Below are 14,529 nucleotides of genomic sequence, written 5' to 3'. Positions count from 1 at the left end.
TCTTTTGAATTAGCTTCGTTTTCACAAACATACTTCAAAATATATTTCGATAGTTTTCTACACGGTTAATATATAGAAAATCCATTTATTTCCTTCTGCATAAGTATTAGTGCGCTTCTAGCCCGAAAGCTCTCGCTGCCAGCTTTTAACGTTTAAAAGAAGATTTAGGCTTCCATGGGCAGCCAATGCATGTGCAGCGTACATGAGTTATGATACGATTAATTCACCTTTCTCTTCGCATTATAGCCATAGATATCGATGGAAATTAATAGTCTTTCATAGAAGTAAAAAAAAGAACATTGTCATTCGACTTGGCCCGTTGAACGTTATTATTGGCTCATTATAATTATTATCTCAGCTAGATCTGTTGTGGAGCAGTGCTGTTTACACACACACACGCGCTCTTGCTCTTTCTCTCTCTCTCACTCTCTCGCTCTTTCTCTTTCCATTTGCTTATCTTTTTTCTTGCTATACCTATCTAAGCAATTCATTCTGCGCTAAATTGTTTTTCATTTCGAGTTGCAAGTTTCAAGGCGTCGTCGTCGCTGCTTGCCACAATTGAAAACTGTAAACTTTCCGTATGTATGTGTGTGTGTGTTGTTGCAACAATAATCGCAATAATTAGAAGCACACCAGAGCCACAAATCATGCAAGCGCAGTAGAGTGCAGTAATTGAGGAAAATGTAGAACAATAACTTGGCCGACAGCAGCCTGGTGAAAGGGTTTGAGCAGCTGCCAGAGCAACTGATAAATAGTTGTAATTAAAATAAATTAGCGGCTTTAGATATGAGCTTTGCAACTGGTGCCACTTGAGAGCTCAGCACAGCTTGAAGTTCTCCAGCCGACAAGCAAACAAAACTGGGAAATAGGAAATTAGAAAGGTATGATCATATATATGGGAAAAGATTAATTTTATAATGCAGATAAGCCAAATAGTTTGATTTGTAACAAAAATGTGTATAACTAGTTCAAATAGAAACTATATTCAATAAAAAATCATTTTCTTTTCTTTAGGCAAGCAAAAATTCCTGCAACAAGGATTTTGTTTACTAAGTATAAGAAAATTTCTTTGATATGTAATTTCCTACAAACCTTCCAGACTAACAGTCATGGCTTTATCTCTGAGATAAACTTTTCGTATAAACAGTGTAGGAAGAGTCGTATTATGGCTTCGAGTGTTAATAATTTCCGGAAACTTTTCTCCGCTTAGCAAGTTAGCAAATGCGAGTTCATGAACTTTTCTTGATTATAACTAAGTCATAAAGTTGTCTGTATACTTCCTTCAAGTACCTTTCAGCACTAACATCAACAGCTTTCGACTAATGACTTGGCTTTTTATTTTTGGCTAAAAGCGCCCAAAGCAAGTGAAAATAGCGTTTAGTTTCTGTGTGTTTAATCTGATGTAGCATCGTCTTAGAACTATCGTATAAGCTAGCATTTACAAGCAAAACTTAATTTCCAAATTAATTTAAAAATAAACTAGTTAATTTATTAGAATATTTAGCTTTAAAAATAAGCGAGTTAAAGCTAATGTTAAGCTAAGACTGTTCCTATTTAATTTTACCGATTAACTTTTACACAAAGTCACATATTTTGAAACAAATAAATTAAATTTCAATTTTCACAAAAAGCTGTGAATCTTTTAATTGCATTTATTTCGCAACTTTTGCGTGAAAGTAATTTTTAATCTGCGGCTCCAGTAAAACAAATAACTGTCAAGTTTTTGTGGTAAACAAATTTTTCGCTTATCTCCAATGAACTGGACGGCCATGGGCGGATCATCCGTTGGCCCATGCCGCAGCTCTTTGCCACTTAACCTTGAGGTTGGCCAAAACGGCGTCTCGACCAACGTGACTTTTGCTTAACAACCTGGCCCGGACACAACCAGCAGCAGTGGCAGCAATAAGCAGCGAGGGGTGAGGGGCTAGGTGCGTGGTGCGTGGTGCGAGGGGCGATTATGTTGACTGCGTCGGTCGACAGTGTCAACTCATCCGGGTGAAACTCATCCGCAGACGCTCACTGGTGGGCGGTAGGCGGGGCTAAGTGGTGTCTGACTGGCTGGCAGGCAGGCAATGTGGTCGCATAAAAAGCTACGTGCCCCACTTTACTTTGCTTGCTGTATGAAATTTGTTTGCATATGTAATGCCACCGTATAAGTGCGGGCTGGTGACGGGGCGGGGCGGGGGGCGTCACAATGTGAATACGTTTAGCTGGCAAGCGACTGTTCCGGTTTCCTTGCTGTATAATTAAGGGCCGAAAGTCAAGGATTGACATGCAGATGTGTATAAGTTGGTTAAGTAGCTGCGAATGTATGTGTATGGTATATATATACATATATATTGTGTGAGTATGCACATATCTATATGTATATATATATATATATATAAATATATATATATTTCTCTTTTAAAAAGTGAATGGCTACTTTTTTCGCTTATATAAGTAAGTGCTGATGCCTTAAGTGCATTTCTCACTTACAAGAAAATAAATTTCAATTTAATTTAAGTACACTGATATATATATTTATATATATGAATATGTATATTACGGGATTAACAAGCCTTGGTGCATAAATATACTTACAAGTATTGTATTTAAACAAAATTAATTAATTTTTTTCTTTTCTTTTCTTGCCCATCAATATGAGATATATAAATTATATATGGAAATATATAATTTTTTTGTTTTTTTTTTTTAACAAATATACATCAACATTTTTTCTTTACTTAATAAACAAGTTTGAAAAAAAGTTATATTGTATTTTTGATATTAATTATCGAATTTATTTATATTTATATTCACAGTAAAGCTTTTTAACACCAACATTTAATAATTACCTAAATATAGACTCCTCTTTGAGGTTTACTAAAATAAATTTTGAACGAGTATTATGCAGTCGTTGATGCCCACTTACAACTTTTACTTGGCCCTTGCCAAAATCTCAGTATATTCGAGAAATATTTGCAATATATATTTTAAAACTCTGTAAATAGTTCATACATTGTATATATTTTATATATATATATATATATATATATATATATATATATATATATATATATAAATATGTGTGTATAGGTACAATATACATTGTTTTTCTCATTTGCATTTGTGTCAATAACGCAGCTCGTCAAGCTCAAGCGCTGCGCAAACTGACGCATCACAGCCCCACAGCAGCGACGGCGGCGTCGGCAAAGTATCAGACAGATACAATCTAGAGTCTGCCAGGCTGGCAGACAGACACAATGCGAGTAAACGCCGCTGAGCACAATGCAATTTGAGTCAGACAGCGATGCATCTACTATTGATATATTTGGGCGTCGCTACATACCCTTCTCTCGTTCTTTCATTGTCTCTCTCTCTCTCTCTCTCTCACTGTCTGTACGTCCCTCTGCGCATCTCGGTCGTGTGCAGACCATTGTATAATTTTTATTACCTGCCGTGGGGCGTTGCAGTGGGTAGCGCGATATCTGCAAGTTGTTTAAATTAGTTCTATTCTTATGCAATTTTCTACGTGGCACCTTTGTGTGCCGCGTTGCGCCTCTTCGTTTTTGTTGCATGCCTCATCTTCTTCTATACATTGTTAGCTATGGCTACGGCTTTAGCTTTGGCTTTGGCTTTGGCTTTGGCTTGGCTCTGGTTTGGTTTGGTTCGGTCTTGTCCGGACAATGGCATTCGCACATAATGCGAGTACATTTTGTATCTATGCATTTGTATCTGTATCTCTATATCTGCTGTGCAATAACTGACTCTTTCTGTGTGTGTGTGTGTGCGTCTGTCTTATTTTCGTATAATATGCGCACATTTTGTAGCCTGTTATTACCGGGGTAAAATTAGTTTTAGTTCTTTCCACCTAATGCTAGAATTTTTAAATTGTGATAATACCAAGTTCAAATTGATTTTTATTATGTGCGGATATGATGCAGTCAGCGTCTTGACTCTCCATATAGATATACAGTTTTTATGTGTATGTATTATATTCATTGACATTTGTCATTGTCATTGTTACAGTTATTCTTTTCATGATCAATATAATTATTCTAATTATCAATTCCAATGAATGAAGGCCAATTCCTTCTCATTTTAATGTCTATTGGTTTCATTGAGGAACGTAGTTGAACATGTTTACAAACATGTTTACACTTGCATTCTTTTTTATGGTTTTTGAGTTTAAATTATTGTGATGTTATGTTCTTACTGCCAAGTTCCCATTTCAACATCAAGATCATTATTATAATGATGATAATCAACCATATTACCATTTTCATTATTATTGACATTTGCATTTACAGCATTGGCATTACCATTTTATTATCATTTGCACTTTCATTTTCATTCACACCAGCCTGTTCTCATTATTATTCACATCATCATTCTCTTCCATTCCATTCTCATACTCATTATTATAAGTTTTATTTGCCTGTAACTGTGTCTATAACTTTAGCAAATGCGGAATTTAAGTAAAAATTTTGATCAATAAATTTGTTTTTCAAAATTTCGGTTAAGGTAAATTATTATATAACTCTTAGTTTATTATTGAATAATTAATCAATTCATATATAATAATCAATTATTATATATTATGTGTACTCTAGTGCTGCACTGATCTTTGGCTTATTCTGTTGGTCAGCTTTAATTAAGCCAATTTAGTTGCTGGCTCCACTTTCCAATTATCGAATGCCTTTCACTCGCCCGCCATTTGTCACAGCTGGGCCCCCCACAATGCCCTGCAGATATTTATTGCCAGCTTCGCTCCAAATAGTGCAACGTGCAAAAGGAAAGGGAGGAGTGAGAGAGAGAGAGAGAGAGAGTGAGAGAGTGACAGAGAGGGAGAGGGGGATCTACCCTTTCGCCAAGTTTTTGCAACTCCATAAACAACCAGCTCTGGCAGTTAATGCCATCCAACCGACCAACCGATGCAGTTGCAGTTACAGATGCAGATGCATTTGGAGATGCAGCTGGAGCTGGAGCTGGAGCTGGAGATGCAATGTAGTCTCTGAATGTGGGCAGTATTTACGTGCGCATTGAATGCGAAACAGTTTCTTCGTCTGCTGCGCTAGACCTTGCAATTCAAATTTATGATTGTTTTTAATTCTTTTGTGGGCGTCACTCGAGCTGCGGCGACTGGTAATTGCCTTCCACAGTTTATACTTAAAGATTCGTGTGCGGCTTGTGCCATTATTGAAATTAACTTTGCTCTCACAGACTCCCAGAGTTGGCAATAATTTTATATCAACATTTACTTCTACAACTTCTTCTTTCTTTTCTTACAGGTATGTATGGAGCGAAATATGGACTATCAATTGAGGACAATTCGTAAATAATCTTTGGATTGAGCAAGTAATATCATTTTTAAAACCTAAAACCATTGCTAATGTGAATTCAGAATAAGCGCCATGTGAAAAGGTGTTCAACTGACAAAAGGAGGCGTGCTAGAACTTAAAAAGTATATATATTCTGCTAGAAGACAATCTTAGTTCATTCGATATACAAAAACTAGTCCGAATTTATCATATTTTTTGAAAGGTCATCCCTTACCAAAAAGCTATATTGGAAATTAGCCGGCTAAGTTAATGTGATAATAAATTGTGATTTAGTAAACAGCTGAATATCATTGTCGCATTCCGAAAATTTTTATTAATTGATTTTCAATTTAGAAAAAAACTTACTCAACTTAAATTTCATACAGATAGCTGTCGTGTGTGTAGGTGTGTGTTGCCTATAGTGTATATACGCTTAAATGAAACGTAAATTAAAATTGCACTCAACGGGGTAAGGGATCAGCGTATCCCTTAGTCGGGCAATCCCCAATAAAAATAATTCTTCCAATAAATAATAGAAAATAAAAATAAATGAGTTCAATAATATGTGAACTTAAAAATATATTATCATGTATACACAAATATAAGTATTTGCTTTGGGAAAATTCTTATTTTTGCCATCTTTTATGTCTCTGAAATGTGTTTTTAGTATCCAGCAAAATCTTGCTTTCATTTCACGTTCATTTCCCACAGCTGTGGGCAAGCGACTAGAATAATGCTTTAGCTCATTTCATAAGTAACTAAATCAGAAATTCGCTGGGGAATGGGTATGGTCTGTGGCATGGGGCATGGGGCACAGAAAGGAGCAGACCGAAAGGAATGCGAATGCGAAATAAGCACACAAGGCGAACTGCTGGCAAATAAAAAAATTGCAAGTAAAGTGAAATGAAGTGTCAAAATGTTGTTGGGTGCGGCAGAAGGAACCTATCTGATTGCCCCAGCCACGCCCATCATTTCGCCTGGCAATCGCAAATGGAGCAATTTGGTTAAAAGCTAACAAAGAGAAAGACAGGCAACGAGAGATACAGAGTGAGAGAGAGAGTGAGAGGGAGTAGGGCAGAGTAGAGAATGGGGAACAGCACATAAATTGCATTTACATGACAATAAAATGGCAGGCAGTTGCATTACGTACCCAAGCGAACATCCACTCTCCAAATCCTCATGCCCCCTGCTCGGCTTCCGCTCTTGGGTGCCTTGGCTTGGCATCCGAATCCGAAAGGTGCGGCAATGCTTATACATATTATTGGATTTTGAATGGCGGCAGCATTATTATTATTGCTTTGGGCGACATTGAAGTCCAGTTAACAGGAGCAGCGCCACGACAGGCCTTCCTAATCGGCTAACTGGTTTCTCAGATACCCTAGTCGCAAATTTCCGTTACCTTTGTTCTGTAACGTCGAAGCAGCATTAACTAGCAATAAATTTTGTATTTTTATAGGCTACTCAAGAAAGTAATGTGACTTGTAAAAAATTATTGAAAAAAAAAAGGATTTCCATAAAAAAATTTCGCCTCAGCGAACATAAGATTTGATTAACTAGAGTTTTTAAAACTGAAGAGTTCAGGTCAGAGAAATACCAATTTCAATTAGAGAAGATTTATTTCAAATAAATAATCCAAGTACTTGAAATATTTTAAGCGCATGTCCTTCTAATATGAGAAATAAATTTGAATAATATTTAAGTCAATAAAATAGTTAATTATATATGTTTTTATTTTATTGACATATTAGATCAGCTATAAATTATAATTAAGTAATGATGATCTCGACATTTTATTAATTTCATGCTGTAAATCAAAAGATTTTGTTGTTGTTATGATTAGATTTATAAAGCTTTCAAGTACTTCGTTCAAACTCCCTCAATATTTTCTATAGGGTATTCGATTATGGTGGCACTTGAACGTTTCTCTCTTTTATTTCATTGTGCTTGATTTTTATACCCTGTGAAAAAGTATGTAACGGGCAGAAGGAGGCGTGGCAGACCCCACAAAGTATATATATTCTTGATCAGCGCGACGAGCTGAGTCGATATAGCCCTGTCCGTCTGTCCGTCCGTCCGTCCGTATGAGTGCGTCATCTCAGAAGTTATAAGAGCTAGAGAGCTGAAATTTGGCATGCATACTCGTGAGTACCATACGCAGTACGAGTTTGCTTTATTTTTTCGATAAATCGTCCGATAACTTTTTTATCGAGAATAATCGAAAAATTGATTTTGTTTTTTCAGCCTAATTTGAACATTTTTAGACCTGGAGTGTTCAAATTTGGGTTGTATATAATAAAGTTAATCGATACAAAGATTTTGTAATTTACAGATTTTGGATACCACGCCCCCTTCGCCCCAAATTTGTAAAAAACGCATTTCAAGCACTAGAGACTTGTGCTTTAGAATGTACACACATATTCATCATATGATTACACTCTGAAAGTCTACAAAAGAAATTATTCAACAGATAAATTCTCATAATGTTGCCCACACTGCAGCGCAGCCCAAGCGCAGTCGCTGCTTACTGCGCAGTTAGCAGAGCGCAGGCTTATGCGTGCGTGTGGATGCATGTGTATGTATGTGTGCATAAAAGTGCAGAATGATTAGAATATCAGCTTAGAGGGTTCAGGGTATCTCCTAGTCGAGCAGTCTCGACTAGAGCCTTCTTACTTGTTTGGTTACATTTAATTGCATTTTGTTTGGTGGCAGCTAAGTGAAAGGTAGCTTGAATTTATGTGGGTGACGCATAGTTCTGACATAGTTCTGAAAGTGCTGTGGGGTTGCCCCCATCCAAATGTCAGTCAGTCAACCGAGCTCAGCCGCAGCCGCCGCCGCAGCAGCAGCAGCAGCAGCAGCACTTGGCTGGCATCACTTTGCCACTCGAGTATCTTTCACTTTACGCTTTCTTAACTCTGGCCGCAATTCTTAGCCAGCCCAAAAGGCAGCCAGCGAGGCATAATGATGGCGATAAGTCATTAAGTAGCTCAGTCAGCACTGGAAATGCTGAAAAGTCAACAAATGTGCGAAGCGCGAGGAGTTGGGAAAGCGTCTCAACATGCTGCAACATGCAGCATCTTGCACATTGCTCAAGACACTGTTAACAGTAACTTGAAAGATAATTAAGTGCTTGGCTAATAGAAAAAGGATTACCCAAAGAAATATACATGAATAACATTTTGTAAAGCTTCAGCTTCACAGAATGAATAGAATCTGCTGAATGCCGGTCAGTGTGCAGGCACTTGCAATGAGGTTTTTGTGTGAGAGGTAATTTTAGTTCGCTGAGCGAACAGTGAAGAGATATTCCCGTGACGTTAGACAACATTGTTTTGAACACTGACAGTTTGGAAATAATATATAAATATATATGAATGAAATATATTTCACTTTATATTTCTAGTCTAATTAAATAGAATAGAGCTAAATTGTTACAAACCCTATTTTATACATAAATTTGAAAAAGACTTTGTGAGACGGCGATGGATCAAACATTGACTCAAAGTAATTGATTACCAATTAGTAGAGTTGGCAGTAAATAATTGATGTCTTAGCTCGTAACTAATCGCGATAGGATCAGGAGCGTATTCAGCTCACTGTCAAGCGCTCTCACATTCATCTGGCATCGTCAACGTGAGCTGCTCTTTGATGCCTTTGGCTAATTTATATACTGCTAGCGCCTACAATGAGTCGCTGCTCTATAGTAATTTCACGTGTCAGCTAAATTGCCTGATTCTGGCTGTCTTCCGTCAAGCAGCAACAACATTGCTCTGAGCAAACACACATACACATAGATCCCAGATTGGGTTTACTTTTTGGATAGCCTATCAAGAGCATGGCCCTAAAGGCTTCATGTCAAATGCACGAACACAATAAATTTCATACGTTGGCACAGCACACAAAAAGATATGAGGAACAAAAAGCAAAAACATAAAAAGATTGGCAAGAAGGAGAAGAACTTTTGCTCCAACGAAGACTTGATGCACTCACGGGTGACTTATGGAATATTATTTAATATATAATAAATATGAAAAATATTTTAATAAAAATATTAGTAATATTCATATATATGTCAAATTATGAATATACATGAATATCAATGTTTTAATATATGCGTTTTAGAGAAAAGAATTTGGTAGACTAGAAAATCTTGTATTTGAAGTTAATACAAAAAAAAAAAAAAAAATAATAATAAATAAATAAAAATAATTATATATATAGTTATTATTCGTGTAGGATGTGTGATAATATTTGCATTTAATAAAATAACAAAAAATTTTTATACATATTATAAAAAAAAAGAAAATATTAAAAAAAAATATAGATAAAATAAATATATAAAAAAATATTTTTGTTTTTTGTTTGTTTTAAATAATGTAAAAATATTTCTTCAAAAATGTGCAGCTATAATTTTTTTTGCTTAATTAAAATTCATATTGCCTTCAATATTAAATGTAAGCTTACATATTCCATATGCAAGTCGTAATGCTCTCTGCCCGAACTTTCTAAATACTGTCGGCAAAATCTGAGCAGACAATAAGAGCGGCTTTTCAATTGTTGCGCCCGCCCAGTGGCCCCTGGTCTGGCAATGTTCCTGGCTTGGTGCCTTGGCTAGGTGCTTGCTTGGTTCCTGATTCCCCAGTTGGAGAGCTCGGCACATCCCCACGCGCTGTTTGCACAATGTCTGGACGAACGTGCGGGCATTGCCTTGTCATATGTGTGTATTTTGCAAGTCGCTTAGTTTGTTATTAATGAAGTTTCCAAGAGGCTTTGCACCTCTGCTGCAGCTGCTGTCAAAAAAAAAAAAAAAGGGAAAAAGCAGCTGGAAAAACTTGCATTGCACTGCACTGCATTGCATAGCACCTCCTCCATCAAAACGTACGTTCAATTGTTTTTTTTTTTTTTGCCCATTGTCATTCGGTGACTTTCCGATTTTCCGAGTTGCCGACTTTGTGCCTTTCTCTTTGGCCACTCGTCGCATCCCCAGTTGACTTTGATTGACATTTTCCAGTTGTTTCGCAATTATCGGCAATTTTTCACCTTGATTTCGTTTCGCATTTTCTGTGAAAAAGTGTGAGTGTGTGTGTGTGTGGCCCTCGTTGAAATTGATCAAGCAGACGGGTACTTTCCAGTAATGCCGACCCAGTTTCAGCATAGATATGTGTATTCCCCTCGCTAACTAACCAATCATCTCCTCCTTTTAGTTCTGCCCAAGCACGGCTAAAAACTGTTATTAGCGTCACGCAATTTGACCAACTTTTGTCTACCAAGAACGCCGTAGTAGGAGAATTAGGTTTATTGTCAAGTTCAAGGTATAGTGTCTGACTTTTTGACTTTTAGGTAAATCACGCACAGGTCAGGCCGGCAATTCGTGCTAAAGAATTTCATTTACATTTATTTAAGCTGCTCTGTCATAATAGCGAGTAAAGTAAACAATTCTACTTAACTAGTTTTGAATACGTTCAGCTCGCATTAACAGCAGCTGTCATTACAGTAGAACTCACCCGAAAAGAAAAACCCTTGACCTAAAATGGAAACAAAGAGTTAACGGCTGACAGAGCGTGAGAGAGAGGGAAGAGAGGCAGAGGGCATTGGGTGAAAACCTTACAAAATATGGCTTTAATGCATTTCACATGTTTTACTGTATTTTGCATTTTACATTTAGCTGCATGATTGGAGCATATGTACTTACTTTGCCTTCTCCACATCCTTCTCATCCTCTCTCTCTTTTTGTCTCTCTTTCTCTCTCTATTTGCCCTGACATGCCAGATAACTTAAATTACATTCACACAGAAACCAGAGCTGCATTCCCTGTGCAACTCGTTGATAATGGGAATTTAGGGTATACTGAGCAATTGTATGTAACAGGCAGAGGGAGTCGCTTGGTATGTTTCTATATGTGTGCGTGTGTGTTGAGGGTGTATATGTGTGTAGGTATTGCATGTTAAGTAGAATAACAGAAATAGCAGGTCTGCACTCTGTTCAGGGTATCACTTAGTCGGACACTCTCAACTCACTTCTCTCTTGTGTTTCATTTGGCAGCAGATTTTAGTCTCTGCATCTGTTTGTAGCCGCATTAACTTTGAATGTTTACTTTTTAGACTCTGTTCAGTTGGGAATTAAAAATTAAACGATTTCAGTTTTTATTGTATTTCCTTTTTTTTTTTTTTATTTATTTTTGAGGCCAGTTGCAAATAGGAAGCGGCTTTATTTTATATGTTGGCCACGTGTGGCGCCATGGCTTCATTTTGTATTTTTGCATGCTTGCGGTACGATTGTTTGTTTGCTTGTTTGCTTGTTCGTTTGTTGCTTTTGTTGTTCAGCTCGAACTCGAGCAGAAACACTTTGCATGTATTTCGAGGTATTTTTAGTCTGATATATGGGCCAAGTGCTGCAAAAAGAGAAATGCAAAGAGAGAGATAGAGGGAAGAGAGAGTGAGTGAGTGAAAAGCGCGGAATTATGTGCCTAGAATTCTGTGCCTGTGCTCGTTAGTCAATTGTTAAATCGATACATTTTCGGCATGTTTGTTTTACATGTTTTTTTTATACCCTGAACCCATTGAAAATGGGAAATCAGGGTATAATGGTTTTGTGAAAAGTATGTAACAGGCAGAAGGAATCATCGCAGACCCCATAAAGTATATATATTCTTGATCAGGACGACGAGCTGAGTCGATATAGCCCTGTCCGTCTGTCCGTCCGTCCGTCCGTCCGTCCGTCCGTCCGTCCGTATGAGCAAAAGGATCTCAGAAGTTATAAGAGCTAGAGAGCTGAAATTTGGCATGCATACTCGTGTATATCATAGGCAGTACGAGTTTGCTTTATTTTTTCGATAACTCATCCGATAACTTTTTTATCGAGAATAATCGAAAAATCGACATTGTTTTTTCAGCCTAATTTGAACACTTTTCAACCAGGAGACTTCAAATTTGCGTTGTATATAGAGTTAATGGATACAAAGATTTTGTAATTTACAGATTTTGGATACCACGCCCCCTTCGCCCCCAATTTGTAAAAAACGCATTTCAAGTACTAGAGACTTGTGCTTTGGAATGTACACACATTTTAACTATATAAACACATTCTAAAAGTTTCATAAAGATACTCTTACTACAAGAGAAATTATTCAACTAATAAATTCTCATAATATTGCCCACATTGCAGCGCAGCCCAAGCGTAGCCGCTGCTTACTGCGCAGTTAGCAGAGCGCGTGCTTATAAGTGCATGTGTATGTATGTGTGCATAGAAGAAGTGCAGAATGATTAGAATATCAGCTTGGAGGGTTCAGGGTATCTCCCAGTCGAGCAGTCTCGACTGGAGCCTTCTTACTTGTTTTATTTTTTATTTTATATACGATATTTCAGTTAAATAACAAATTTATTATGTATGAAAATTGATTTGAATTTCGGTAAATATTTTTTTGAATACTATGTTTGTAAATCTGAAATTGGTATTCATGCAAATTTGACTATGCAAATGCCAGACCTGTGTAAACTCTTTAAATAAATTGAATTGGTTTCTTTTTAGCCAGCACATTTCATCATTATTTATTTATATACACTCTATTTATGTTCTCTGTTTACGTAGCACAGATTCGTCGTGTATATATATAATATTTGGTTCAATAATGCTCATCTGTTTTTAATTGTTATTTATGTGTTGACCGAATTTTGTTTAATGTGTGCGCAATAAGTTTTTATTTAAATAACTTCAGCTGCTTTTATAAATGTGGCACTTAGCACTTGTGGGTAATAAGTCAAGTAGACTTTTTTTTTTTTTTTAAATAATTGTGCTAATTAAAAAAACAAATATATATCGTATACTTTTATTCTTGAAATAATATATATTTTTGCGTGATCTTTGGTTTATGAATATTTGCGTTTTATGAGAATGTAAAATATGAAAATACACCATTTGCATATATTGTATTAAATTTTTAATTCGACATTGAAAAAGTAAAGTTAAAAAAATAAACTTCAAAGTCTACACATTAGTTTATTTTAATTAATTTTTAGAATTAAATTAAATTAATTTTATATTTTTCCATTTAATTTTAATTTGTTTAATTTTTGTTTTGTTTTATTTGATTTTATTTTTTTAATTAATTTTTTTAATATAATATAATTTATTTTTTTTCCTTTTTTTAAATTTTATTTAGTTTTATTTATTTATTTTTTTAATTTTATTTACTTTTTTAATTAATTTATTTTATGAAGATCTAGTACGCAAATGTGAATAAGTTTATCTTTGGCAATTTTTATATATTTTATTACATAAAAGTGCGCAAATCAATAAATTATATGCCTATATAAATTTATATACAAACTATAAAAAATTTTGTTTTATTTTGTCATATTATTTTATTATTAAATTTTAAACAATTTTCCTTATTATTAAAAAAATTATAGTTTAATTAAAATAAAAATATTAATTGATTGATATTAACTTTGCGCACTGTCTATTTGTTGTATTTGAGCAAATATATGTTATATATACATATTAAACTAGACTCTCAACTCGAGCTGTTCTCAGGTTCTCATCTCCACAATTGAACTGCAACTTTGACCTATTGGCCAGCAAGAATTGGCGCGCAAACATGGCCAAAAAAATAAAAAAAATCTAGCTACGTGTGTGATTCACTCCAAGCCGTCACATAGTATTTCGGACACGCTGTTTGCTATTTCTGTTCTTTTTTATTGCGTCAATTTGCGGCATTTTGACACCGTTGCCAAGATCAAAAGACACGGACGAAAAATAAATAAAATATAAAAGGCACAAAATCAGCGCAAAGCTATTTAAAAATATCAACAAAACGCAAATCAATAGTGGTAGATAAGTCTCGAAATGTGTTGATGTATTTCAACCAAGCTAAAATCTGTTTCGTTCTATATATGTAAAGAACTTTTACAGTTAGCTGGACTGAAACCCGGTTCTGTCTTTTAATGTAGATTCTAGGTCAGCTCTAATGCTATGCTAAAGACTAATGATTTATCAATATAATAGCAAGTTTGTAACACACATGAGCATATACATACATATATATGACGGCGTTAGCCACAAATATTTACATAACTTTTATGAGGGCTTCACCAAATACATATAGATATACGTATCTGTGTTTGTATATGTACATATAGAAAAGCAAAAGTGGTTAGTTCGTGTCTTTCACGTGTTGCTCGGGGCCTTGAACCTCATGTATGAACTTAGCCAGCAATCGATAGACAAAATGTGT

General features: G+C 35.6%; 1 protein-coding gene across 2 annotated transcripts in view; it reads left to right on the top strand.

Moving 5' to 3' along the window:
- LOC6576264 (carbohydrate sulfotransferase 4) overlaps positions 1-14,529 on the top strand; it is a 40,081-nt gene that overhangs the window by 20,171 nt on the left and 5,381 nt on the right. Inside the window, exon 2 of one of the 2 annotated variants that reach the window (XM_044008695.1) lies at positions 5,274-5,619. The exons of the other annotated variant lie outside the window; for it this stretch is intronic. Coding sequence (XP_043864630.1) covers positions 5,274-5,307 — 34 coding nt within the window. The 3' untranslated portion in view covers positions 5,308-5,619. Of the gene's footprint in view, positions 1-5,273; positions 5,620-14,529 lie in introns of those variants that run through there. 2 annotated transcript variants of the gene reach the window in all.

This window comes from Drosophila mojavensis, unplaced genomic scaffold, assembly GCF_018153725.1.
Source record: "Drosophila mojavensis isolate 15081-1352.22 unplaced genomic scaffold, ASM1815372v1 contig_36, whole genome shotgun sequence".
Lineage (NCBI taxonomy): Eukaryota > Metazoa > Arthropoda > Insecta > Diptera > Drosophilidae > Drosophila > Drosophila mojavensis.
The sequence above is the reverse complement of the archived record's forward strand: the minus strand, read 5'-3'. Positions and strand labels throughout refer to the sequence as shown.